Source organism: Rhinolophus sinicus, chromosome 1 (assembly GCF_057876585.1).
Source record: "Rhinolophus sinicus isolate RSI-liver-muscle chromosome 1, RSI-T2T, whole genome shotgun sequence".
NCBI lineage: Eukaryota > Metazoa > Chordata > Mammalia > Chiroptera > Rhinolophidae > Rhinolophus > Rhinolophus sinicus.
Window position 1 is genome coordinate 45,133,267 of NC_142501.1, and position 22,368 is coordinate 45,155,634.

At 34.9% G+C, this 22,368-nt stretch overlaps 1 protein-coding gene across 2 annotated transcripts in view; it reads right to left on the bottom strand.

Annotated features, from left to right (window-relative positions):
* The window catches only part of ABCD2 (ATP binding cassette subfamily D member 2), a 114,293-nt gene that overhangs the window by 41,294 nt on the left and 50,631 nt on the right, over positions 1–22,368 (bottom strand). Inside the window, exon 10 of one of the 2 annotated variants that reach the window (XM_019736330.3) lies at positions 18,949–22,295. The exons of the other annotated variant lie outside the window; for it this stretch is intronic. Within the exon in view, the coding sequence (XP_019591889.2) occupies positions 22,076–22,295 (220 nt within the window). The 3' untranslated portion in view covers positions 18,949–22,075. Of the gene's footprint in view, positions 1–18,948; positions 22,296–22,368 lie in introns of those variants that run through there. 2 annotated transcript variants of the gene reach the window in all.

Sequence of the window (22,368 nt, forward strand, 5' to 3'; positions counted from 1 at the left end):
AAGAGGACAAGACTAAGCTCGGGATAACAAGTGGTAGAAAGGATGTAGAGAAAAGGGAAGCCTTGTGCACTGTTGATAAGAATGTAATTGGTGCAGCCATTATGGAAAACAGTATGGAGCTTCCTCTAAATATTAAAAGTAGAATTGCCATAGGATCCAGCAATCCCATTTCTGGGTATCTACCCAAAGGAATTAAAATCAGGATCTTGAAGAGATGTATTTGCATTTCCATATTCATTGCAACATTATTCACAATAGCCAAGATCTGAAGACAACCTAAGTGTTCATCAACAGATGAATGGATAGAGAAGATGTGGCATGTATATACCACGAGAAAGAAGGAACTCCTGCCATTACAAGTTTGATGAACCTTGAGGGAATTATGATAAGTGAAATATGTCAGACAGAGAAATACAAATACTGTATGATGTCACTTATATATGGAATCTCAAAAAGCTGAACTTATAGAAACAAAGTAGAGTGGTGGTTACCAGTGGCTGGGGAATGGGGGACATGGAAGACATGTTGGTCAATTGGTACAAACTACCAGTTTAAAGACGAACAAGTTCTGGAGATCAGAACTTGTACAGCATGGTGATTATAGTTAATGATACTGTATTATATACCTGAAAGTTGCTAAGATAATTGATCTTAAATGTTCTCACCACAAAAAAAGAAATGGTGATTAAGTGATGAGATAGAGGTGTTAGCTAATGCTATTATGGTAATCAGTTTGCAATACATAATGAATCAAATCAGCACATTGTACACCTTAAATTTACACAATGTCATATGTTAATTAGATCTCAGTGAAGCTGAAAAAAAAACAACAACTAAGCTTTAGGATATCAATGAATATTAACTGGATTATAAAATAGAGAAAGCAAATGAAATTGCTTCACTCATTAAAAATAACTGCAAAGATTTCCTGAAGTCCATGCATTTGCTCTTGATCCTGAGTCCATGCAATGTATTTATTTTAGGGACCTTTGCAATAATATTTTATTCTCTGGACTCAAGTCAGTCACATGTTCTAAGATATATTCTATACAGGAACATTACTTACTGTGCTACACTCAAGCTTAGCACTCAGGGCAAAGTGTTGTATTATATGACACAGTTTTGAAAGGTTCAGTTTGACCTCTGGGAGACTGATAAGGAAATAGAAAATAACACATTAGCAGAACTTTTTGGGGTGCATTAATAACTAGACAATAACAATAATAATGGTGTAACATTTACATAACCCTTTACAATTTAGAAAAGGCTCTGCAAATGTTGTTTCACATTTTGAGTTTTGAAAACCTGTATTTTATTTAGCTTGATTTCTCTAATCAAAAATAAAAGAAATGGAGGAACATTAAGGAATTACTCACCCCAATATGCAAAGATACTACCAGTTAGAGTTGGATCTTTAGCTACAATGCTCTGTTGACTAAATGATTTTCATGACTTCAAGCCAAATATTTTCACTGTAAAGAGCTGATTTGATCCCAGTTTGTATGCAGTAAAGAAATACTAGGTCATTGCAACCTTTGGTGTTGAATCTAAATTATGTATGATAGTTTCTTTGGAGAAGGTGTTACCAGTTGAGTCAAGGTGCTAATTTATTGAATCCTTAGATAAGAGATAACCTCTTATCAGAGTCCTTAGTGTTTCATAATATCTTTTTTGTCTGCCCAGAAGTATTATTTATTGGTTTCAACAATCTTTTCTCAACAAGTAATCAGAAAAAGAAAACTACCATATTTAGCACAGAGATCACATTGCAAAGTTTCTTTCATGAGGAATAAGGTAGAGGAAATGGGAAACCTTATGTAAGATCTTCAGGCATAATTAAAGGGGAAATAACAAAATTCTCATTGAATTACATAGGATGAGACTCAGACCCAATAATTACATAGTGTGTTTTAATAACACTGTACAATCACTAACTAGATAGTCCAAACATCTTCCCTATGAGGTAGGGTGAGTATGATCATCCTGTTTCGCCCATGTAGAAATAAAAATGCAGAGTGGGTCAGTGATGTGGCCAAAATCATACAGGTGAGTCATGGTAAAGCTCAGATTAGAACCCACACCTCTGATTCTATTAGAACTTGCTATTCTTCTCTCCCAGTTTTTATGCCAAAATATTGTTCTTCATGGTTTAGAATTATTGTCATTTCTGATTAAATGTTTTTATAAAAATCGTGCCACTCCATGGAACTTCTAGCATGTTTCTTCTGACTAGTTTAAAGAACTTGGCCGTCTGTCATGATTTGGTAGCCACGTGTCTATTTTCTGATAGGTATGGAGGAAAATAAAGGAGATGACAGGAGAGGCATGGAGAAAACAATGAGATTTACACTACAGAATATGAATACTTACATAAATGTGTGTGTGAGTGTGTATGTGTGCACCTGTCCTAGATTGTGAAAATACACATACATATACTTATGTTCCCTGGGACACCCACAGTCACTTAGAATGTACTAATGACCATTTTAAACTGAAATGATTGAGAACTGACATAGAGGCGCCCCAAAATATTGGTAGAAATGAACTAGATAAGAGCTCACAGCTACCTTAGCTTAAACTAAATACAACAGAAAAACAATTTTGGTTTTGGTTGCATTGTTGATATTATCCTTTAGCCCCCCAAAAATCTTTCTGATAATAGTACCTAACTGGAGAAGGCAGCATTGTATATTTTAAGAGCACTGGTTTTAGAGTCCGAAGACCTGGTCTTTAAGGCCTAGCTCTACCATGTAATCTTTGGAAAACCTATTAACTACTCATTTCCTCAGATGTAAAATGAAGCAGATTAGGGCCCCTAACATGGTATATTCAGCCAAAAACTCTACACAGGATCAGTACTGATATGTAACACGGTTGGCAGGCACCACGAAATGGGAAGTGAGTCTTCACCAGACATCGAATCTACAGGTGCTTTGATCCTGGACTTCCCAGCCTCCAGAACTGTGAGAAATACATTTCTATTGTTTATAAGCCACCCAGTCTATAGTATCTTTGATATAGCAGCCCAAACAGACAGCATTTAACATAAAATTAAACATATAAACTTTCTTAAACTGTTGTGCTACTACTATGCAGCTTTTAGGAGAATATTTGTGACCTGATGCACTTATACAAATCTTTTTTGTTTCAACTGATGAGGAAAAATACTTCACACATTAATCTAAATAGAGATTTATATCAAAAGTAATTTTTAAATATGAAGCAATTTTGGTAAATATTAATATAACTCTCAGTGAAGAGTAGAACAATTTTCTGGATAATTGTGGCAAAAGCACTGTATTTGAGGTGCATTGGTTATCTGACTTTTCCTTTGAATTAGTATAAGTTGCAAAATTATTTCTCATCTTTCATACAGCTATGCCTTTGGAGGCCTAGCTAACAATTCTTGAAAATAACTAAAACACAATTTTGAAAGTTACACTATTTGACACCTCTCAATATATAAATAACATTGTTATTTCATTATGTTATTATTTTCATATTGTAAAGGCTTAGAGTGTGAAGTTACAGGTTAGATAACCTAAAGCTATTCATATGAAGAATTTACATGATGTGATTATTTCGTAGCATATTCTGAGGTTTATGTTCAGAGTCTTAGAAATATACTTTTTGCTTACAGGAATTAGAAGCAAAACTGTGTGAAATCCTTTTGAACATCTAAATCACCACACTTCATTCTTCTGACCCTTCCCTTGTCAAAAAGTACACTGGAGAACTCAAAAAACAATTTAATTCAAAATTTTTAGAAAGTACACCTCATAAATTTCTTTCCTAAGAGCTATTTCTGTTTATCTCTCTTTTCCCTGTTGATTCCATGTCTACATTTTTAAAAAATTTACATGTAATTTTTTAAATTAGCATTCATTTACTATACATTAGGGAATAAACCAAACATGAAATGTGCATTAGTCCATAATTTCAAGGAGCTGACCACATAGAGGCTGAATCTGTGCAAAAACAAGCAGTTATTGATTAGCTCCTGTTTCATCTGGAGAAACAATAATGGACAAGGTAGACCCTTCCCTGATGGACTTTACATTCTATTGAAGGATTCAGGCAGTAAATGTGTATATGAATAAAGAAAATAATTATAGCTTACAATAATTGCTCAGGGGGAAATATACAGAGTACTACAAAAGAAATAAAGGGGCAGGTGTTTCAGAAGATATAGTTAAGGCATAATGCTGTGTCCTGGGGGTCATAGACGCAAAGATGAAAAAGACATAGCTCTGATCTCCAGAAGTTGATTATCTAGTGAAAAGCATAAAATAAATATATAAGTAACTACATGTGACTGAATCAAATAAAAGCCACAGAAGAGATTCATGTAATGTAGACATGAACAATCACTAAATAATTTGGAATGAAGTTATTCAGGAAGCATTTATGGAAAAAATACTATTTGAGTTGGGTTTTGATGGATGGATATGCTTTTTGCTAACTGATAGGATAATGAGTTAAAAAAAACAATATGACAAAAGGCAAATAAGGCTGAAATTACACTCCAAATCCGGGAAATGGTGACTAGTCTAATATGATAGAAGCAAAGAGTGAAGGCATGTGGAGAGATTAAAAAGGAGATGACACAGCAAATGGAACCTAAACCACATTAGAACTGAAAGCAATTTTTATTTATGTGATTAAGAAGAAATAGCTTTACCCAATTTTGAGAAGAAAAAGTTTAGTACAATCGTTGATGCTTTTTTCTATGTTGATGTATCTCTTATGAAGAGTAAGAACCTCCTTAAAACCCATTATTTATCTAGATTCTGTCCATGGAACTGCGAGTCCTTCCAAATCCCTTTCCAAGGAACAGAAGGAAAATGAATTTTCTTAATAATAAATTTGTTAGGCAGAGCATGAAATAGAAGAGGGCATTAATGATTAATAGTGAAACTGGTACATAAAATCTATACATTTTACAGTATTTAAAAAGTTATCCTTACATTTGGTGAAGTTCCTTGTGAAAAGGATAACATCTCAGCTATTCTACGGAAAATCAAAGTGCAGGAGTTATTGAGTTCATGCTAAACTAGACTTTCCCAGAAGACAGAAAAAGAGGAGCAATTTATTTTGTGGGTTTCAAGTATGGCAGAAAGGTCAACATGAGGAAGCTTTGAAACAGTTGAATGCAGCCAATTGTATTTTTAAACAGTAGCTAGTTAGTGAAGGAATTTTTAATCCAAGCTCCACAAATGGGCTTCCGGTATCAGTAGAACCCTTTAAATCATAAAGAATATTGAATGTACATCTACATTCCTTTTTAATATCAGATTATTAAGGGGAGTTGGTGTTTCTTAACTAGGGCTACTGTTGATATTTTGGATGGGACGATACTTCTTCGGAGGGACTATTCCAAGCTTTGAAGGATATATAGCATCCTTGGAAGCTTGTCCATTAAATGCCAGTAGTGAACCCTTTGTCTCTGTGACAACCCGAAACAATCCCATATTCCCAAACACCCCCTAGATGTCCTCAGGTTGAAAATCACTAGATATCACATAATCACAAGGAAGATTAAGAAACATTGCTTTCCAAAGCTTTAATTACTTTGTTTTTGGAAGTGTTTCTTGCTTATGAGATGATCTTCTTACAGAGAACAGACAGATAGGACTGGAATCCTCAATTAAATAGATTAACAGGTATTGTAGGGGAGTATCTGAGAAAGAGAAGCAGAAGAGTAGAGAGAAGGCGGAGGTCAGAATGAGATGTATGAATTTAAGTTCAGAAGTTCAAGTCACGTCAGATGATGACAGGTTCATCTGTGGCCATGGAGGTGGATGGCTTATGTGGGTGGAGGTGAATATCATTAGGGATGAAGAGGTCAAGGAACAAAACGACCATATTGTTGGATGAGTTATTCACACGTGCATTGCAAAAGCTCAGCTTGATATCAGGACTTGGGATGATGGGCAAACTTCATTACTTAACTAGGTTAGGTAATAGAGTTTTAAAAAGGGAACCTGACCTTTGACATTTGAAAAGATATTTGACATCTCTAATCGTCAGAAAAAAGCAAATTAGAAAATAATAGGGTATTATTTTTCACCAGTTTGATAAACATTAAAGGATTGATGACGTTTAGCACTGGGGACCGAGTAAGCAAACAGATATTCTTATATATCCCTGAAGGGAACGCTACTATCTTTTGGTTAGAGATTTGGAAACAGTATTGCTTAAGTCTTCCATCCCACTTTTGAGAAGCTATTCTGTAGGAACATGTTACCATATAAATGGTAAAATGCACAAATCTGTTTATTGTGGTGCTCTTGGTAGTGTTAAAGACACTGGGAACAAAGTATCTATTAATATAGGGATAGTGCATCTTTATTATGGAATGTCATGTTGCTATTAAAACGATCAATTTAGAAACGAGTGCTTTAAGAGCAAGTATCTATAATACATAAATTTTTAAAGTGTCGACGTAAGGAACATCCAAACCTGTAGAGAATTTGTATGAGTTTATATGAGCGAAACTGCTGACATGCTGGGAAGCAAGATTTCAAATGCTCCAGAGAATGACAGTTCTGCAGTTTCTTTTATACATTTGGAATAAACAAGGGAACTAAGGAAGAGTACAGGAAGGTGGGAGAAAGCAAAGTACCGGATAGTTAAGATTATGTGCTCCCTTGAGTGTGGCTGTGTCTTTGAGGGGTCTGGAAAAGAGGATTACTTTTGGCATTTCAAAGGTGTGCTAACCTAGATGCACAAGAACAATGGACAGGGCTTGCTGACGGCAAAGATAAACCTTCTATAAGCCTGGGGTGTGACTACCCACCAAGACCTGCCCAATTAGGAATTTATGAGCAGATCACCCTGTGAAGTTACTTTTGGTCAGATTTATTACAGAGCCCCATTTTTGTCCACAAAAGTTACAGAAATATATGGAACATACAATAAAAAAGAAATAAATCCTATATATGTTGGTATGAAATTAGAGAAAGGTGTGGAGATTACTCAATTTGTTCACATGGGATTATAACATGGGATAGGATTGAAGGGAGAAGACAGATTATGAGTTGCCTTCCTTATATTATATACTTTGACTTTTTGACTTGCTAAAACTATGATTACTTTTACCATTGAAAATCAAGCTACTATGATAAGCTAAACAATTTCCACAAAAGAAATTACAGTCTTATAAAGAGATAAGAGAAGTACACAAATAGCACCAAGAGGCAGAAAAATTGATGGGCCTTTAAAGATCAATAAGTAATCTATTGAGGGTATAGTCTAAGCAAAGAACGCCAAGAATTTCTCTCATGCCTCATAATATTTTTAAGAAAATGAACCAACCTATTCTTGTTTTTAAGTCAGATATTCATGCAAAGGTGTTATTATAGCAAGAGCTACCTTGCAGGAAAAGTTCTTTATAGGTGTTAGAGGTTCATTCAAACATTTTTTAAAAATTAATTTAAAAAGTAGTAATCTCTTGTTTTGTAACAATTACAAACAGTATTTAGAATTTAACAGGCCCTCCCTGCCACATTTTTTGTTTCATTTAAAACTCTTCACAGTGTCTCTATATTGCCTGGAACCAGTATAGTATTTTACCAAATGCAGCCCATCCCTAGCCTTTGGCTATAGATATAGTATCACAAGTCATGGGGAAAAAACAAAAAAAAGGAAAAATGAGAAGCATCAGGCACATGTGAGAGATGAAGGTATTATCTCTCTTAACCCAAGGTGATGAGGAATTGCTGTGTGTGAATACTGTTTTGCAGAACTGAGATATAGAAACTACTTCTTTAGCCCAAATTGTCATCGCATTGCTGTTTTTTCCCTCCCTCCACCCACTTGTTAACGCATCATGGTTCGAATTATGAACCTGGGCGTCATCAGCGAACTCCACCCCTTACTTCCAGTTCCACAAGAAGCATAAGTAGGTAAACAGGTGTGTGGTAGGGTGGTGGCCCTGGGACATCCATCTGTCATACCCCTGCTCGTCTAGTTGTTGAGCCAACAGGAAGTTGCAACCCTATAAGGGATAAAGGAAAACTTCCATCTATGTAACTAATCTGCAATGTTTCCAACTTCATTTGATATTTGAGGGCACAGATTTTGGAATAAAATTCTAAACCGTGGAATACAAATTTCAAATTGTATGATTCGGGCATTTTATTTCATACTCTGAGCCTCAAATGCTTGACCTGTAAAGTAGTGATAGTACCCTCTTCATAGAGTTTTTGTGAAGATTAATTGAGAAAATACATGAAAAGTTTATAGTACAATGTCTGCTAAGAAAATATTGACTCTTTATCTCCTTCTCATCTACCTATTTCACACTGCCTAACCCTGACCTCTCATTTAATTTCCCTCTCCTTCTGTAGTTCACTTACTTTTAGTCCTCTCTGGACTGTTTTCTTCTCTAAACGAATGTTTTTTTCCTCTGGAACAATTACAATTTTTTTTTCTTTCTTAATATTGTGCGCCTTTTAAATTTTAGCCACTAGAGGGCTACATAATAAGATAAAATTCCACTCACACTGACCATGTTGGAAATCAGAGGATAAAAATTAAATAATCTACTCTTCAAAAAATTGAAGAGGAGACAATACTCCCTAACTGATTTTATGAGGCCAACATTACCCTGATACCAAAGCCTAGTAATGACAACACACAAAAAAGAAAACTACAGACCAATATCTCTGATGAATACAGAGCAAAAATCCTAAACAAAATTCTAGCAAATGGAACGCAACAATACATTAAAAAGATTATTCGTCACGACCAAGTGGGGTTCATCCCAGGGGCACAAGGATGGTTCAAAATACGCATATCCATCAATGTGATACATCACATAAACAAAATAAAGGACTAAAATCATATGATTATATCATTTGATGCAGAAAAAGCATTTGACAAGATACAACATCCCATTTATGATTAAAACACTTAATAAAATAGGTATAGAAGAAAAATACCTTAACAGAATAAAGGCTATATACGACAACCCCTCAGCTAATATCATAATTAATGGTGAAAAACTAAAGCCATTTACTCTACGTTCAGGAACACAACAGGGCTGTCCCCTATCACTCTGCTTTTCAACATAGTGTTGGAAGTCCTCGCTAGAGCACTCAGGCAAGAGAAAGAAATAAAAGGCATCCAAATTGGGAATGAAGAAGTTAAATTGTCACTCTTTGCAGATGACATGATGCTATATATAGAAAACCCTGAAGACTCCACCAAAAAGCTATCAGAAACAATCAATGAATACAGTAAAGTTGCCAGCTACAAAATCAACATACAAAAGTCCATTGCATTCCTATACACTAACAATGAAATCTCAGAAAAAGAAATTAAAAAAACAATTCCTTTTGCAATTGCAACAAAAAGAATACAATACCTAGGAATGAACTTAACCAAGGATGTGAAAGACCTATATGCTGAAAACTATAAGACATTTTAAAAAGAAATTGAAGAAGACACAAAGAAATGGAAAGACATTCCGTGCTCATGGATTGGAAGAATCAACATAGTTAAAATGGCCGTATTACCCAAAGCAATATACAGATTTAATGCAATCCCCATCAAAACCCCAATGGCATTTTTTAAAGCAATAGAACAAAAAAATCATATAAATCACAGATTTGTATGGAACCACAAAAGACCCTGAATAGCCAAAGCAAAAAAGCCTAAGAAAAAAGAACAGTGCTAGAGGTATCACACTCCCTGACTTTAGCTTGTACTTCAGGGTAACAGTAATCAAAACAGCATGGTATTGGCAGAAAAACAGACACATAGACTAATAGAATAGAATTGAGAACCCAGAAATAAACCCACATAAATATGGACAGACAATTTTTGACAAAGAAGCCAAAAACATACAATGGAGAAAAGACAGCATCTTCAATAAATGGTGCTGGGAGAACTGGAAAGCCACATGCAAAAGAATGAAAGTGGACTGCTATCTGTCACCATGTACCAAAATTAATTCAAAAGGATCAAAGACTTAAGCATAAGACCTGAAACAATAAACTGCATAGAAGAAACCATAGGTACTAAACTTACGGACCTTGGGTTCAAAGAGTATTTTATGAATTTGATTCCAAAAGCAATGGAAGTAAAAGCTAAAATAAATGAATGGGACTATATCAAACTTAAAAGTTTCCACAGAGCAAAAGAAACCATCAACAAAATAAAGAGGCAACCTACCGAATGGGAGAAGATTTTTTCAAACAACGCCACTGATAAGGGACTAAAATTCAAAATATACAAGGAACTCATACAACTCAACAACAACAAAAAAAAAACCCAACTGAAAAATGGACAGAAGACCTGAAGAGATATTTCTCCAAAAAGCACATACAAATGGCCAATAGACATATGAAAAAATGCTCAACATCACCAATCATCAGAGAAATGCAAATAAAAACCACAGGGAGATATCACCTCGCCCCAGTCAGAATGGCTGTCATCAACAAGACAAATAGTGACAAGTGTTGGAGAGGCTGTGGAGAAAAAGGAACCCTCATACAGTATTAGTGGGAATGCAGATTGGTGCAGCTACTATGGAAGGCAGTGTGGCGGTTCCTCAAAAAATTACGAATAGAATTGCCATATGACCCAGCAATCCCTCTCCTGGGTATCTACCAAAAAAATCTGAAAACATTTACCATAAAGACAAATGTGCTCCAATGTTCATTGCAGCTTTATTTATGGTGGCCAAGACATGGAAACAACCAAAATGTTCTTTAATAGATGAATGGATAAAGAAGTTGTGGTATATATACACAATGGAATACTATACGGCGGTAAGAAAAGATGAAATAGGACCATTTGTGACAACATGGATGGATCTTGAGATTATAATGCTAAGCGAAATAAGTCAGACAGAAAAAGTAACGAACCATATGATTTAACTGATATATGGTATATAAACCAAAAACAACAAAAGAACAAGACAAACAAATGAAGGAAAAGAACTCATATACATAGACAATAGTTTAGGGGTTACCAGACGATAAGGGGGAGGAGGGCTCTAGAAGAGGATAAAAGGGTCTAATATATGGTGATGGAAGGAGAACTGACGCTGGGTGGTGAACACAATGTGAGATATAGATAATGTATTACAGAATTGTACACCTGAAATCTATGTAACTTTACTAATAATTGTCACCCCAATAAACTTTAATTTAAAGAAAAAAATAATCTAGGGGAATTAAATAATCATAAAATGTGGAAGAAACATTAGAAAAAATATCTAATACAACACAATTTTAAATATGAGGGAACTCGATATTTAAACATATATGAAGAAGTAATTTTGTATTTTTTAAATCACTACCTCTATATATCTATAGTTAATAAATACATTTCAATTTCTCTTGAAAGTTTCCTTACTTTCAAACCATTTTCTGAAAGACAGAAAAAGAAGATATCATGTCTCTCTGGATATGTGACTAGCATGGGTGGGCTGAGGAGAAACACATGCACATGTGTAGCATGAGGCATGTATAAAAATGTTTATAACCCTAAACTAGAAACAGAACAAATGTTCATCATGAGTAGAATGAATAACTAAATAGTGGTGTAAGTATACAATGGATTACTATACAAAAATGGGAATGGACAAACTGTGACTATGCACTACAACACAGATGAATTTCATGCACTTAATGTTAAACGAAGGAAGTCCGACACAGTAAGATACATGCAGTATGACCCTACTTGCATAAAGTAATAGGAAGCCAAATCTAATATGTGGTGTAAGAAGTCAAGATAGTGGTTATACTAGGAGTAGGGGAAATGGCACTAGTGATTAGAAGGGGGCTTTAGGTGGGTTTTTGCAGTGGCGGCAATGCCCTCTTTATTAACCTGTTTAAACAGGTGTTGGATTTGCATTAATATATTGTGCTGTGTCAGGTCTGACAATGAAGTTCGCAAACTTGTTGCAACGATGTTTCTAACCATTTTTTGATGTCAGAGGGATTATTCATTATGAATTTGTACCAACCGGACAAACAGTTAACCAAGTTTACTATTTGGAAGTGATGAGAAGGCTGCGTGAAAAAGTTAGATGACCTGAACTTTTCACCAACAATTCACGGCTCTTACATCACGACAATGCACCAGCTCATACAGCACTGTCTGTGAGGGAGTTTTTAGCCAGTAAACAAATAACTGTATTGGAACATCCTCCCTACTCACCTGATCTGACTCCCAATTACTTCTTTCTTTACCCATAGATAAAGGAAATATTGAAAGGAAGACATTTTGATGACATCAGGACATCAAGGGTAATACAATGACAGCTCTGATGGCCATTCCAGAAAGAGTTCAAAATTACTTTGAAGGGTGGACTCGGCACTGGTGTCGGTGCATAGCTTCCCTAGGGGAGTACTTCCAAGGTGACCACAGTGATACTCAGCAATGAGGTATGTGACTGTTTCTAGGATGAGCTCGCAAAGTTAATTGACCAAAACTTATATATTTAGTTTTGTGCAGTTTTCAATATATGTGTAATATCACACTGAAAAACATTTTTAAACTTTTTCTTTTTTTAAGAATACATTGGTAGAATCTCCCTGACTGTATACAGTGAGATCAGTTAGGAAGCAATGGCAATGTAGTCCAAGTGGGAGAAACCGATTTTCCCCTTGAGCTTTGCCAATGTGGTGAAGGCGGAAAGGAAACTTATTCGAGAGCTATTATTTAGGAGGCAAAAGGCACAGGATTTGGTGGTAAATTAGATATGGAGTGTGAGGAATGACGGGGTGGCCAGGGTGACTCCTTAGGAGCCACTGATTTAAGAAACAAAAGAAGCCGTCCTCTATGAGAAAGGACAAAGGATAAAATGGATGAAAATAAAGTTACATTTTCATGTTTGGTAGCAGAAAGGGTCAGTCAAAGACCAGCTGTGAGAAAGGAGGGAGGGAGGGCTGGACTGTCCAGAGAGCAGTGAAAGTTCGAGAAAGTAGCTGTGGAGAGTGGGAGAGTGAATAGTACTGAAAACTATTTTGAAGTTGATGATCATGAATTTATAGTGAAGATGTACCCTGAAGAGTGACTTGCTCCAGCTGCACGCAGCTGCTCTTGTCCAGGCATGACGAGGACGGGTGATTACGATCACACATGGTTGGAAGTTTGCCAAATGGGTGTGATCAGTAGAGTTTGGGAGCAATATGATAGTTCAAAATAGATCGTGAAGAGGTTGTGAGAAATCCCAATTTTCTATCTTCATCATAAAGAAAGAGGATCTTCAATAAGCACCTGTCCTAGGGTTCCCTGGGAATATGCAAATTTACCTGAGAAAGTAAGATGATAGAGGCCCGCATGGTGTAGGTCATAAGTTTCCAGAATTACTTTACTCCGCTCCTTTTAAGCATACTTTCCATTGTCACTGCAACCATATCATACATTACCATTTCCTCTTCCTTCTTTTTATCTTTCTCTTCATTATTCTGTTTCTCAAAATGCCTTTCTCTGTCTCATGTCCTCTTTTCTTTTGCATTGTATGGGAAAAATAAAAATGAAGTGGACACACTATAATTGTATATGGACCAGGCACATTGGGACCAGAGAAAGTAAATTGAGAGGAAGAGTACTGTTTCAGCTTTTTTGATATATCAGTTTATACATAATTTCAGGCTTTAGTAAACAATGGGACCCATTGCAAACATAGCAAGCCCATACAATTTCAGTGACATGCCACCTAGCATTTGGACCCTTGGCAAAATTGCAAAGAAAGCAGTTTCGTCTTTGGCATGTGTTTATCTCCCTTTCTCTTTCTTCTGTTAATACCTCATTTATTTATTCATTCAGTCATTTATTCCACATATATTGAGTGACTACTATGCATCAGACGTGAGCTAGTTGTCTTTTAGCCACTCACACTTGTGGTCTCTCAACCCAAAGGACCACTCGTCCCAGGTAAATTATACCTCCCTCTTCCATGACTCAATCAAAACCAACCATTTCCTAAAGGGTGGTGATTAGATTTTTATTTAAATAACCCATACCAATATATACACAGATAGTAATAACTATAAAGATGTGGCAAGCTGTCTCCTACGCACTTTATAAATATCAATACATTTAATTCTCATAGCACATTATGAATTAAGTACCATCATTATCTCCACTTTAAAAATGAGAAACCTGAGGCATGGAGAGGTTAAGTAACATGCTGAGCAGGGAGGTGACAGAGGCAGGACTCAACCAAGGAGTCTTTCTCCAGAGCCTGGGCTCTTAGTCACTGCGCAACATACCCTACACCTCAGGCTTGTGGTGAGGAGAGAAGAGGCGCTGCATTCTAACAGGCTCTGCTATGGGTTGGTATTGACATTTGCTTTCTGCTTTGAAATGACTCTTGTTCTTATTGTCAGGAGTCCAGTGGTCATTAGTATAGAGTTGTTCTGTGGGTATTGAATTTTCTATAAACATTACAGAAGGTAAAAGTCTATTCATGACCCTGATTTGAAGAAACACCTCTTTATGGTCACTGGGATCGATGAAAATGAGGGTATAGTTCATATAGACAATAATTCGTACCTATGACTCTCTGGGCCTATTCTACATGACTTCAAGGGTGTTGAGAACTACCCAGAGTAGCAGAAAGAGGAAGGATGTATACACGTAGGATCTTAGAGAGAGAGAAAACATGGAGCTAGGTTGTCCAGTTAGACACTTGATGTGATATGGAATTTCTGCTCAATCAGTGAATTAGAAGAAATTATTTTGAAACATTTATCATCAGCATCCTGTTAGGAGGATTAAAACACATATATTACTTCTTAACTTTAGAGGCGGAGGGGAAATGGATGGAGCCCATAGTACGAGATGCTCAATTTTTCTTTCAGCAGAAAAGAAAAAAGTGCATTATTGTTTTACCCGTCACTGTGCCTTGAATAACAAAGACATGAAGGAGAGAGTGCACTTTCTATCTCTCTCCCTTGGTGAAGTCATTCCTCCTCAAATTCATTTTCATTCTTTCACTCATGTATTTGTTCTTTTCTTCTATTTGTATTCATTCGCTCACTTATTCATTTATGCACCTATTGAACAAATGCTCTTTAAGTGTCCCCCATCTGCCATGCATTATTCTAGGTGCAGAATGATTTTCTGCAGTAAATGAGATACACAAGAATCCTGGCCCACAGAGCGTACAGTCTAAGGAGGGCAATGGTAATAGGCAGAGAGAATCCACTAAAAAAATAAGTGAACATAAATGGAGAAATAACAAGTTACATAAATAAAACTGACTGATATGACAGGAACTGGTTGAGGGCTATTTTATTTAAATAGTCTGGGAAGACTGTGTGACCAATGAATACATGAATGAACAAATGGAGAAGACAGGTACACAAATAAATGATAAAATGTAGCATGTCATATATGTAACAATAGCGTTTCAAATAAAGTACACTGTAAGCATAAACAAAGAAAAAGCTATATATAACCAGGAGTCATTTAAAACATCCTTAAATCTAGATAAGGTTTTAGTAGAGAAGATGGTGAATGAAAGACATTCCTGACTGAGAAAATAAAATGAAAAGAGAGAAAGTAAAAGGGAACACTTGCCATCTCCAGCCAAGATGACTAAGAGCAGAGAAATGGAGGCAGGGTAAGGGGAGACGTTTTGAAAGCAAAGGAAACAGATTGGGGCCAGATCATGGTAGGCCTTGAACACCAAAATACATTTTAATAAAAAAAAAAAATTCTTCAGGCAAAGGATTTGAATAGACACATATCCGAAGAAGATATACAAGTGGCCAACCAGCATATGAAAAGATGCTCAACATCACTAATCATCAGAGAAATGCAAATCAAAACCGAAATGCAATTATTCTTACACTCATTAGGATGGCTACTATAAAAAATAACAGAAAATATCAAGTGTTGGCAAGGATGTGGAGAAATTGGACCCCTTATGTACTGTTGGTGGGAATGTAATATAGTGCAACAACCACTATGGAGGCTCCTCAAAAACATAAAAATAGAACTACCATATGATCCAGCAATCCCACTTCTGGGTATGCATCCAAAAGAACTGAAAGCTGGGTCTTGAAGGGATATTTGTACACCCATGTTTTAGCAGCAGTATTTATAATAGCCCGAAGTTCAAAGCAACCCATTCTATCAATGGAAGAATGGATAAACAAAATGTGGTCTATACATACAATGGAATATTATTCAGCTTTAAAAGGGAAGAAAATCCTGTCACATGCCACACACAACATGAGTGAATCTTGAAGACATTATGCTATGTGAAATAAGCCAGTCACAGAAAGACAAATTCTGTATGATTAGCCTTAGATGAGATAGCTAATGTGGTTACATTCAAAGAAACAGAAAGAATAGTGGTTACCAGTGGCTGGGGAAGGGAGAAAAGGGGAGTTGTTTAATGGATATCGAGTTTCAGATTTGTAAGATGAAAAAATCCTGGAGATCTGCAACAACGTGAACGTACTTAACACTACTGAACCATATACTTGAAAATGTTAAGATGGTCAATTTTATGTGTTTATCACAGTAAAAATATTCTTCAGTTATTTAAGTCCTCTAAATTGTCATGCTCTTTTGGATTAAACTTTTAAGATGTTGTGTGTGTATGTGTGAGTGTGTTAGGTTTCGAGAGAAATATGTATCTGCTTGGATCTACATTAACCTCATTTCTCTAAACCCCACCTACATGGATCTTGGAAACTTGTTTTATATTGAGCAACAAGCTAGCCTAAAAAGGGGACTTTGAAACGTGCTTTATCAGTCTTTATCACTTTTGAATTATTAATATTGGCATGTTGCAAAAGTTCCCATTATATTAGCTTTCCCATACGATTCTCTTTTGCCCCACCCCCTTGTGAGTCCTAATACATTTTTCTAGTGTACACTTTTCTAGTTTTATACATTTGTGTAATGTCTAGGTTAGATACATTTTTATTATTAAATTTAATGTATTCAATATATGAAAATAAATTATCTGATATATAAGGTTGCCTCCTATTAAATGTGGATCAAACTATAACTAAATGATAGAGCCAAGTGAATATTAATGTTTAATATTGCATTACTTGATTACTGCACATTATATTTTATAGGTATTGAATCACATAAAAACACATAAGGTGAATACCAAAGCACCTTATTTTCTACATTAGGTCACAAGTACTGAGATAGAGCATATAATTTTAAATGTGTTTAAATTTGGAAGTCTTGTGTATTCACTTATGATGATTTTTTTTTTTTTTTTTGCTGTTTAGAACTTCCCTTCTACAGTTATCTGCATTTTGTGTTAACACAGGAGGGATACTTTTCATTGCACAAAACTGGCTCACTTTACGTGATCGGAACTTGAGAAGCTAATGTTTCTCAGGTTTCAAGACAAAATGCTCAATGTGTGGGAGCACCTACTGGTGAAGGATGATATAGTCCTATAGACTGCTTTTATTGGACCTTGTAATTCAGACCAAGTTGGAGGGCATGAGGATTACGAAGCCCTTACGTGTATAATTAAGGGAATCCTGTTGCCAGACAATGGTTATCGCTGAAATATTGTAACAGAGTGGTCTTAGTCAGGAAATAGAAGAACTGAGAAGATACCACAAAACAAATATGCCACTTAGATGGGACCACAACTCTTAACAGGCATACAATTGTTTAGTATTGATGTACTAAAATGTTTCATGAGGGCTGAGACCAGGTCTGTCTTGTTCACTTTTGAGTACCTAGCACAATAACTGGTATCTTGAATATGTCAATAATTATTTACTGAATGAATGAATGTTAACCAGTTTGGGCATTTCTTCCTCAAACGATGAAAATTTGCCCTTTGTTATCCTCTCATAGGACCACATCCATTATTTATAATAAAAACAATGAAAAATGTATTTTGTATAAAGTCTATACAAATTTCCTTTTCAGATGGAAAAATACATCTGTTTGGTTAATCAGAAACCTTGAACCAGTTAAAAATATACTTACAACTTTAGAATTAAAAACAATAATAATGAAAACTGACCTAAACTAATTAAAAGGAAGGTGATGGCGAGTTGCATAGGCTTTGTAATCAAATATTACTAGGTTCACATTTCAGCTCTATGTCTTTGTAGCTGTGAGAGGTTGGATGCATTACTTAACCTTTCTGTCTTAACTTTCATCTCATTGTATATGTAATGCTTTGTGCCTACTTGGTAAATAATAAATAGTACCTATTGACTTTTTCTGTTACTGAGGGTACTTCTTTTCCTAATTTTCAATGGACTGTAAGCTTCTTGGGACAGGGATAATATTTTATTTATTCCTAGAACCTAGCACAGTGACTGGCATAGGTTGGTACTTAATAAGTAAGTGTGTTGAATTAATAAAGAAAATAAATATTTAAGCAACTCCTTGGAGACTATTGTGCATAGTACTTCACGAGGTTGTGCACCATACAACTTGTAACTCAGGTGTATGTAGACAGATACTCAAGAGTCATTTACAATATAGAGATAGGGCATTTTCTACTACTGGGATAATTTGTAATTCCTTTGGTTAATCAAATTTTTCTCATGATGATGAAGACATTCAAAAGGAACGTTGAGCTCAAGTAATTGCACATTGGGTGGTGTCTATATTACAATGTATTCACCCATAGCCACATTCTAGTTTAGCTGCATAGTGACTTTTCCCTTTAAGGACACTTTTCTCATCTGTTTTCATTAACACGATCCCTGCTTGTAAGTGTAGGTAACTGGTTTTGAAAATTTCACAATAGAAACTGTGAAGCAATTCTGTACTTGGTAATCAAGAAAGGTACCAATATTGAAGAAGGGATTTGCTTTTAATAAAAATGTTTTATACATCCCTCTGAAATTTCTCTTGTGGCAAACAGTACAACTCTAAAACATAGTTGTCATACCTAAATGTATATCAGCAGAACTGTACATACTCTGGGTTAGGTGAAGGTACTTTACACTTCTAAATGAAAATAATTATTGCCCATAAAGTTTCAAAGGCATCTCTTTTAATCAATGGTTAATAATCAATGACAATTTTCTGTACATATCAGAAGTATGTAACATTCTCTGGATTTGGGTTCTAACGTGTAACAAATTTTTCTAGGCTTATGGAATCAAAAAACTATTCCAAACAGATTTTAATAGGCAAAGAGTACTGCCAAATATGAAATTATCCTTGGAACCAAAGTCTCAAATAAAAAACTAATATGTTCATTTATACCTTCATTGGCAGAGCAAAATTTGACACAAAAACCAAATTACTATCAAGGGAAAACCATTCCAATTGTAAACAAATGTAAATATATCATTCTCCTTGAGATTACTGGAGAGAGATTTTTACACATTATTTATAAGCACACACACACAGTTTTAGACTCATGCTTGACATAACACTACATGCTGTAGAAATATAATGCAACATTTTCACAGAATGCAGCTTATTTTCCAAGGTTGAAAGGTAACAACAACGACAAAAAAGCACATTCGAAACTTGTAGCTTTCTTTGACGAACAAAAATATAAAAAAAAACAGAAGTCAAAAGTTTGGGTAAATACGTAAAATGGTAAAAGGAGTTTGAAAATTGAAATATCCTTTCTTTTTCCTTTTCTCATCTATTCCTTGTTATATTTAAAGACAAAGATGGCTATTTAGTTTCTTACTCTTGTTCACTTTTTTCATAAAACTGTAAAAATAGTAAAATATGGTACGTGCATTAGAACACGGAAGCAGTTAAATAGTACATAAATACAGATTGAAATCACAGTTTCCCCCCTCCAAGTTAGAGTATATTGGTCCTGGAAGAAAATTCAGAAAATAAATAGGCACAAAACAGTTCATGGAAAACATGTTCCTCTTATAATTTCAACTTTTAAATTGCAGTGTATAGCTTTTAGTACAAAATTTTAGTACAAAATCTTTGAATCCTGTACATTATAAGTAATGAGTCCTATTTACTTCAGCTCATTGGTAGGATATATTAAATAAGGGCTAATTATAAATCTAATATTTGTTTTGGCATTCTTTTCAAAGTTTCAAAACATAAAATATTGGGTCCTAAATGCTTGATTGTTTTCAAATTATGAAAATTATGTACATGTTTCAAATGAGGATTTTTCATTTTCGTCTTAAATCTTTAAAAGTTAACTTAAGACACCTGCCTCAGATTTTGTCCCTATAGCAGTATCAACTGGATAACTGCTAACATAGAAGTTAAGATTAATGGATAATTTTCATTAAGTGTAAGTTTTGGTTCCATGCATTTTTTTTTAAACCTTTGATACGTGCTTCACTTTTCTAAAGGAAGTAGTAGTAACTGACAAATGAATAAATGGTTAGCTATGATACTAAAAGAAAAACTTAAATAGCTGTACTGTTTATGATTTTGTAAGATCAACTTCATATAAGATAGTTACATTTATTGATAATTAAAAATGTCTTAGCATGGCAGAACTGAAAATATCATGATGTTCTACTACAGTCATCATAGATGACTTCCAGGTAATCTACCACCTGAAAAAGTCTGAGAATCGCTGACTTAGCATCTATTATGCCTATGTCTAAATAAGCAAATAAAATTCTAAACCACTAACAACTGATCATTACCATTTTTCCTGGTCCGTCAATACGGTAGCATAGACAGTCAGAGACTAAAATGCCAGTCCTGCCTTTTGTACTTCAAACTCCAAGGTGCATGAAAAGATCAGATTTATTCCCTATGACTATTCCATACAGATTCTTGTTGAATAAATATTAAATTTACCTATAACACAATTAATTCCCCTTCTGATTGCTGGCTGTAGAGGCACGTTAATATTATGAGTGCATAGTTACTGAAAGATTTGCTAACTTTCTTGGCTCATTTTAAACCACAGACCAATGATTTTTCCAGTTTGTACTTAATTTCCACTATCTTGTAAACAGTAACCAAATAACAGTAACATTACCAAATTTATTTTCTTTTCAACACCTCATCTAACTTTTATTGATATTGTAGCCCTGTTAGATTTCAAGGATAGTATGTAGTGGAAATAGAACTGAACCAGGGAATCAGAACTTCATTTGATCCCTGGATCTGTCCCTAAATAAACTGCACAGTTTGGGCAAGTCTGAGTGTCAATTTTTTCAAAAGCAAACTAGGAAAAATAATATATGCCTCAAAAGATTGCCACAGGATGAAAATGCAATAACGTAAATGAGGATTGTAAACTGTAAAGTACTGTTCCATTTGTCATTACTATTGTTATTCTGAGAATCCCTATATTCTAATATAGTATTGCTATTTGAAAAATGTGGTAGACTCCTCCTTTGTGCACAAAAACAAGCTAAGTATTTCTGGACAGAAGTTGCAACAGATAATGCTGCCAAGCAAAGCAACAGGCTGAGACAAACGTTGTTTGGATACTTCTTTTCTATATTGGCAATTCTCTTTTTAAAAACGAAAGAGTTTATTAACAAATATGTAATATTTTCATCAAAACTAATTTGGTATGTTCTCACCTTAACGTGATCAAAATCTAAAATAAAAAAAGTATATGGCATTTTATACATGTATAGCATGCTTTTTTCTTTCAACCACTGCCATTAAAATAATTTTTTCATATTTAAATTATTTATCAAACTGTCAGATATTTTGTATACAGGTTTAGTTGATCACTAGCAATGATAAACCTGAATTCTAGCTATTAAACCTAATAACCATACAGACTGAAATGTTATTCAAACTTCTAATTTTATGTACCTGATTTCAACCCAAATGCTGCTCTTAAGTTGTTTCATTCTCAAGATATCTCCCATGTTTGTTAAGAACTGCAGACACATCACATACAAATAGTAAACTGGGTATTCATAATGAATTCACCTAGAAAATCCTGTTTTACAGGTGAATTAGGCTTTCACTAGGAATTAGTACAAGCCATAATGACTAATCTTACATAATGCATTGGTTTATTTTTTTCTAAAAAGTGAGATCATGTATTTCCTTAATGTTAAAATCTTATAAAATATTTCTTGTTGCTATTTTTCTCTGTGCTTAGTTTAACACAATGCATGCACTATAACAGTGTCTTGTCGCCTTTACTTCAAAACTAACTTTTAAAGCATGTCAAAACAAATTAGGATGTTTCATCTTCATGTTTGATTGTTTTCAGCACTGAGTCTTCACCCAAAATTTTACATAGTTCATTGAGTCTTTGCTGCATTTTGGGAATTCCAGCTAGCTGAGATTCTAGCTTTTGTTTTTCCTCACTCAGTGTTAAACGGATTGCAGTATCCAATTGTTCAAAGCGCCAACCTCCTTCACCATCAAACTGTAATAAATGAGTATGGTATTTCCTGCATAATCAAAGTAAAATAATATTATTAGCAGTAATTGTAAAAAGCCATTTTAACTATCATTCTAATTGAT